Genomic DNA, 7,792 nt, shown 5'->3' with positions numbered 1-7,792 from the left:
AGTGTGTGTGTGTGTGTGTGTGTGTGTGTGTGTGTGTGTGTGTGTGTGTGTGTGAGTGTGCATGTATATGCAGGTGTGCCTACCTACAATGGAGTAACATGGATGTAGGCTCTGAACGTAATTGTAGATGTGGATTCATAGCATTGCAAAATTTGGTTTAAAAAAGAGCTGGTATTGTTTCAAAAAAGAATTTATGTCTAAAGAGTAAACACGCAAGTACATTTACAATTATAATTTGATTATTGAACATCAAGGGAAACACTCGAACATCATTGGAAATGGAGATGAGACATCACTGTACTGACCACTGTTTCACCACAGTCTATCATTTAATCTTTTTGTGACTTACTATACACAACATGTGAACATCAGACACACTAATGAAGCAGGCTGTAAAGGGAAAATGTTCTTTTTTTTTCAAATATTTAAATCTTTAAGACAAAAAAAAATAAAATGCATATCAATAATACTTTTCTTTTTTTTCATTTTCACTAAAATGATATTCATTTTCATGGGGAGTGAACACACAAGTGGTTAACTCCTATATCAGAGACAAGAAAATCTGGAGTGACTGACAATTTTATCACTATATCTGACTCCACAGTGAATGTGAATCCGCCAAATTAGTGGGGGCAAAAATATGTTCTTATTTTCTTCCAGCATTGCTCAAAATGTTATGTAGAGTGTCATTTCTATTAATTATAATATCACTTATTGTAACTTCTGGAGTGAATAACATGATTTCAGACAAAAGAAGCTTTTGATCTAATTTTGTGGATACACGCTTCAACTCAAACCCCGACTACGCTGCGTCTGTATAGTACTGCACAATTTGATATTGACAGGTGAAATAAAGTTGGCTCTTAATGACAATAGGTTACAATGAGGCTTGTTGTTGTTGTTAGCGATCTAGTAGCATCTGAGCATTAACTCTTCTGCATGGCATGATGCCATTCTGTAATAGCTGCATGAGGCTTGAGAGTCTGAAAAAAGAAGTTTTGGAGTACCGGTAATTTGTAAAATTAGTAATTGTATTAGAACTTGTATATTCCCTCACCTGGAACCCTGAAGTCCTAGCCTCCCCACACAGAAGCCCCAGCAGGACGGAGAAGGTCAGGAGAGAGACGCCCAGAGTGGTCAGCCCGGCCACGGCCACCAGATGTCCTGCCAACAAGTCCTCATACCCGAAGTTGATCTGTGCCGCCAGGGCGAAACAGGTGACAAAGTGCAACAGAAGAAGAACATTCACCGATAGAATACCTGGGACTACCATCGACACTCGGGTCGTCATCCGCTGTTTTAATCCGCTTCCGTGTCTGCTGCTCAGATGAATTTCCTCGGGTGTGGGCCCGACTGAGACGGAAGCAAAGTTTGGAGCAGGTCCCAGATCCTCCGCAGGAAGGGAAGGCGGATCCTCCTCCTCCTCCTGTAAACTGCTAGCAGCCGGTGTCATCTCGTACTCGGTGATTTCATCTTCCATTTCCCTCATAGTGCTGTCACTGTCACCTACATCTATCAAGTTGTTCAAACTGCTGTTTCGAGGCCCGAAATCATTACTGACATCAAAAGAGCCTTGACCAATGTTTGAATTGTGAACGACGGCATTACGAGCCGCATCATTACTGTTGGTCACGTTAGCTAAATCAAACCGTAAAGACGGAGGAGCTGAAGTATTTACGTCTACTGAATTTTCGCTATTCTGGTTTTCATCGGGTATAATCATTTCATGGTCATAAAATTCTTGGGGAAGTCGACCGCCACCATCCTCGTCACACAAATTCTTCAGCTGCTTCACAGAGGTGCTTCTTTCCCCTACTTTGAGAGCTTCTGTAACCTTTAACTTGATGAGGGCAGAGCCGAGAGCAATATAACCTAGAAGCAACAGCAGCACATTCACCTTCACAACGTACGACAAATCAAATAAAAGAGAGAAAAAAGCAACTAGAACTCCCAGAAAAATTACGCAGTTACGAGGCACTCCCGTTTTTTTTTCAATCTTGTTGAACCACGAGAAGAACAATCCATCAACAGCCATGCGGTACATGATTCTTGAGGCTCCATAGAGTCCAAGCATCTGCAGGTTGGTGATTCCAAACAGGGGGCCAATCGTCACGATATATTTGCCCCATATGACCCCGCTGTACTCAAAGGCAGACGGTAATGGTGCTCGGAGATCCAGTAACCAGTAAGGGCAAAGAAAAAGGAGGCCAATAGCTGCTCCCAAGTAAACAGCTGCAACCAGAATCAGCTCTAGAATGATAGCACGGGGAACAGCTCGGGATGGATTCTTGGCTTCCTGGGACAACAGAACAAAGTGAGTCATTCCAAAAGTCATTTACACAAAAACGGTGACGTTCTCTCAATGTTGCCATTTTAAAATAGCTTTATCACAAGCAACCAAAATAAATTAAATAAAAATAAACAATGAAACTTAATATATTGCAATTTTTAAGAAGCGATTCAAAAGCTTGGAAAAAACCTGTTAAGTCATAAATTATCAAAGCTATTGGTAAATAGAATTACAAACCAGAAACACTGCCCTACATAAATAACTGCTAACACATTTCGCTCTCTGACATCTAACTCCAGGACGCATAGTTTTGAGACAACAGAATTCAAAGATTCACATTCTAAGCTAAAATGTTTTAACACTTTACCTGATAAGCGTCAAGCTGACAAAAATACAGTTCAGATTGTTTTGAGCCTTTGACATAGTATGCAGGGCATGTTTGTCAGTGATGAATGAATGGTGTGTAACTTAGCTCTCGTAAAAAATGTGGACTTAGAACCCAGTCATTGTAAGAGCCTGACACCTTTACGTAAAAAGTTAATTTTGCGCCATGTTAACTGTGATGCAAGTCATCAGAAATCATATCTCTCTAAGAAAATAAACTCAAGCCAGTTGGGTTTTTTTATGAAAATGCCAAAACTTGTTGATGTACGCTGCACCCACCTCAGACGAAACAGCTATAACCTCAAAGCCAATAGTGGCGTACAGAGCAAGCGAGGCCCCCTTCACTATCCCTGAGACTCCAAACGGGGCGAAACCCCCATGGTCGGCATTCAGGAAGTTTTTGGAATCCCCGAAAGTGAGTCCGGCGACGAAAACGAAGACGAGCACAGAAGTGGTGAGAAACCCAAGGATGGTGTTGACGATTGATGAGCAGAAGACGTTGCAGGACACAATGATGATGATGAACAGCTGGAAGAGAAATGCCACAACATCCAGGGACTCAGCAAATGGCAAACCAAAATCGAGTTTGCCTAAATGATCAACTGTGTATGCCTGTGGAAGAAAAACAACAGAAAATCTTTTTAAAAGCTTACTCATATCGATTTTAGACCACCAATGGATCTTTAACATGCGCAACTGGCAAATAGGCCCTCCGAGATTTTTATCCCTTTGTCTGAGAAGGCTACCAGAAGATCAGGGGTGTGGCTGAAAGACAGCAGTAAGAAGGAGCCAAGTAGTAGCAGTAGAAAAGCTGCAGAAAGAGTCAGGAGCCCAGAGGAGGGGGCAAAGGAGGTGAGGGGGTGGGGCAGAAAGAGGAGACGAAAGCAGAGGACAGAACATTGCTAGAGAGAAGGAAAGGAGACAATTTTAGAGAAGAACATTTTTCGTTCACTACCCGGATTCGAACCCGGGACCTTTGAATGAGAGGCCAACACCCTAACCTCTAGGCCACAAGAGCCCCCGGCATATGGTAGAGCCTTACACAAAGCAATTGATATATAAATAGAAACACACACACACAATGATCTATTAACAATACATAGTATCACACGATGTTATATCACATCAATGCAGACAATCAACACACCATTGTTGATCACCACTGTTTACAGCCCTATTTTTAAACTTTCATTGTTATCGTGTCTTGTTCACGGACACGACACACCATCAACTAACCACCTGCACAACACCGTGGTAACTGACATGCTCTTGGCATTACTGAAAATCTGAGCTCACTAACCGCTCCGCCACTGACACGACTGTTCATGAATGTGTATACTCAGTTTCCAGCTAGAGAATGTTGTTGTCGTCCTGCATTTCGAGTTAAGATAATAAAATAATCATAATCATTAATAATAATGATAATAATAATAATAATAATAATAATAATAATAATAATAATAATAATAATGATAAATACCATTTGTATAGCGCATATCCCTGCTCGACAGCAAGCTTTACGCGCTGTACACAGTGAATTGCCTAAATAAGGGCCATGTCTCAATTTGACTGATCGAATTATTTGATTGTAACTATTATTATTTCATTCCCCCAACTATACAATTTACATCATATAGGAAGAAATTTGCTTTGTACTGCTTGTCAGAGCTACCCTGGGATGACTAGGACTGGCTTCCCAGTAAACAGACAGAAACACTCAACAAAGTAACTTCTCAAAACCAGGATTCAACTTATGCCTTCTGCAAGCAATGGCATCTCAGCATTTTACAATAGACGCCAATCATTTCACCTTGAGCAGATCAGTGAACGAATTATTGTGAACAAAAGTACAAGAAGCAGAAATACCAGAGCATGTACATTGAAGCCACCTCTGGCTAAAAGAGCCAACCAATAAAATAGTAATAATAATAATAATAATAATAATAGATAGCATTTGTATAGCGCAAATCCCCGCTCAACAGCAAGCTCTATGCGCTTCACAATTTATACTATTACCTCAGCAGACCTGAGAGAACTCTGAAACAAACTCAACTTCCTCGGTAGCATACAGTGCAAGCAGCCATTTATAGGCGTTAAAACACTAACATACTGACAAAGACCTTTCGCTGTCTATGGCCGGGTACCCATTTCCACCTGGGTGAAGAGAGGAAAATTCGTGTAAAGTGCCTTTCCCAAGGACACAACATCAGACCCGCGGCTCGAACCTCGAACCCGCAACCTCACAATTACTAGTCAGGTAGCCTAACCACCGACGCCAAATAAAAGGGAATATGTAGTTCTCAAAGAAGGAAGGATTCAAGGTTCCCATAACTTCACAGTAACTCCTCTCTAAGGCCAGTTTATGTCAAACAACTATCTCCTCCTCTCAGGAATATACAAAGTTGCAGCCTATTAGATAAATACTGCATTTCAAGACATACTTCATCTTTATCTATCTCCAAATACCCAAAAATACTAGCCCGTTTTCAACAAAGACCAATAAAAAGAAATGTGTAAAACAATAAAGCAATATTAAGACCTTAATGTTACAATGCACACAACTTTTTTAGTTAGTTTTTTTTTTCCCTCCTGAAAAAGTTCGGCTTTCTGGGCTACGTACATCTGACCAGCTTGCCATAGAAATGTTTCATGATCCCACAGACGCAACTAAGATTATCTAGCAGGCAAGCTGTTTTGACCCGGCCTCCCACAGCCAACCTAAACTTAGCAAGACACAGCATTCCAATGTCAGCAGAAACATTGAGATAAAACAGACTTCACCATCTGGAATTGAAGAGGTCTCTTTAGCACGCAGTGGCGAAGAGATTAACTGCTGCACCATTGCAACCTGACACTTCACCAAGAGCAGTAGGATAACAGTCATACTGACAAGATATAGAAGGAGAAGGTAACAATAGAGCATTGCCCAACCATTCATCATAGAGTTGTTTTAGTAAGTATTGTAAGGCTTTTTTAACACAATTAGGTCTTATGATATAAGTGCCAAAGATTAGAGGTGTCACAAAAGAGTAACAAACAGAAAAAAAGGAGGAGAGATAAGGATGATAGATGTTTGATAGGAAAGAAGGAGCAAACTCCACCAGAGCACCTGCCAACCACTCACATTCATCATAGGTATCTTTGGTAAGGGTAACGTCCGACCTCACAATAGAAATGAGGCAGACAGAAACAAATGTGATTAAACAAGACTCCCTCCACTGAAGTAATCATCAGGAAATTCATACAACATTGCCTTTCCCTCACCTGTATAGAGTTATTAAAAAAAGAGTCAACCATTCCGCTCCAAGCCCTCGCACCAACGGAGCCACCCATGATGCCACCTTGAAAAAAGAAAGATAAAACAAGTTTTGTTTTTAACTGACTCAGCCCACAGCGTTGCTCACATCGGCTGACTGTCTCCTGTGTTTTGATGCAGAGACGCTCAGAGCAGCACTTATATATTCCTCCCTTTCTTCACATCACTTTCCTCTCTTATTTTTTTCTTACGACTTACATTTCAACCCTTGCTTTTCGGGTATAATTGAAGAGCATTTTGTAATCTGTATATTTCTATATGCCACAAATAGGGTTTTATCAGATTTAGATATTTTTTAATTAACTTTTTGTGAGACCATGGTTACAAATTATTTGCATTCGGATTCAAAATTATCTGCAGGCTGAATTAGTTAACCATAACATCCTCAGTTGAAAAACATAGGGAGGACAGAAGCTCAGTGAAGAAGTCAAATGCAAAAACAGATGATAATTAATAAGAGAACAAAAGTCAGGTAAAAGTAAAATCATCAAAATGTTTTAGCATGCTTACACAAAGACTTTACTTTTATTTTTTGGAGCCAATATCTGCTTCTGTCTTTAAAGGTGACCAGAAACAGAAAGTGTCTGATCCAATATTGTCATTCACAATTCTGATACAACATGTATCTGCAAATGTTTTATAACACAGTTTTTTGCCAAGCATTGCATGCATAATATGAAAACAATGTTACTTTAGCGCAATGCAAATACACAGTTATCAAACAGTACAGTCCATCTCAGACATGAAAATCTATTGTATGTGCCAGTTAACTAAAGAATATCTTACCAATGAAGAGCATCCAGCCACAGAGAAAACCAGCAAACTCTCCTGCAACCTGAAATAGATAGAAAAAAGACAATGCATTACAGTACTAGTTCGTAATTATAAAATGAATACTTAACAATTAGCAACTAGTAACATAAATACTTTACTAGTTGCCAATAGCAACATAAAAGCTTTACAACTTGCAAATACTAGTAACAGAAATGCTTCACCAGGTGCCATTAGTAACATAAATGCAAATACACATGGTAACAGAAATGCTACATTTCAGCTCAGCACACAAACCCAGACTTGTCATGCAAAAGATGACACAGGAAAAAGTTAGTAGCATTTACTTGGAATATAACATATGATACTTAGGTCACAAAACAATACCAGTCAAACTGTGCTAGAAAAAGTCTTTGTTATAGGCAACAACAAAAATACATTATTTTGGTCTAGGATAATTTTTTTTTAAACCAAAAGATATTTGTTAGTTGTAAAGTAAGCAAACACTTTAATGTGGTCTGGACCATGCTGACAGTAAATGTTTAACACCCTCATTAAAACGATTTAGACCACTTTAGTGAGGGTGGGCTGCTTTGACCCTACCTGTCAGGGCCAACCAAGGCTGAGTGGGTTACAGCATCCTCCCAAAAAAGACTCACATATTAGATCCAATAAACTTCCCTTCAGAGAAACTGAATTTAAGTGTATGTCTGTGTGCGTTTGTGTGTGTGTGTGTATCTGTGTGAGTCTGTGTGTGTGTGTGTGTGTGTTTGTGTCTGGTGTGAGTATTTGTGGGTTTGTCTGTATGTGTGTGTGTGTGTGTCTGTGTGAGTGTGTGTGTGTCTGTGAGTCTGGTGTGAATATTTGTGGGCGTGTCTGTATGTGTGTGTGTGCCTGTGTTTGTGCATGAGCGTGTGTCTGTGTCTCTGTGTGTGTTTGTGTGTGTGTGTGCATGTGAATGTATGTGAGTGTGTATTTGTGTGTTTGTATGAGAATGAGTGTGTGTGTGTGTGTATGTATGAGAAAGTGTA

General features: G+C 39.9%; 1 protein-coding gene across 1 annotated transcript in view; it reads right to left on the bottom strand.

Annotated features, from left to right (window-relative positions):
• The window catches only part of LOC101860607 (cationic amino acid transporter 4), a gene marked incomplete at its 5' end in the record, with an annotated part of 13,077 nt that overhangs the window by 2,498 nt on the left and 2,787 nt on the right, over window positions 1-7,792 (bottom strand). The window contains 4 exon segments of the mRNA XM_013088475.2: window positions 1,058-2,296; window positions 2,954-3,286; window positions 5,939-6,015; window positions 6,777-6,825. Of these exon segments, the coding sequence (XP_012943929.1) occupies window positions 1,058-2,296; window positions 2,954-3,286; window positions 5,939-6,015; window positions 6,777-6,825 (1,698 nt within the window).

The sequence above is a fragment of the Aplysia californica genome, unplaced genomic scaffold (genome assembly GCF_000002075.1).
Source record: "Aplysia californica isolate F4 #8 unplaced genomic scaffold, AplCal3.0 scaffold00749, whole genome shotgun sequence".
Classification (NCBI taxonomy): domain Eukaryota; kingdom Metazoa; phylum Mollusca; class Gastropoda; order Aplysiida; family Aplysiidae; genus Aplysia; species Aplysia californica.
This window is presented reverse-complemented; position numbering and strand designations above follow the sequence as displayed.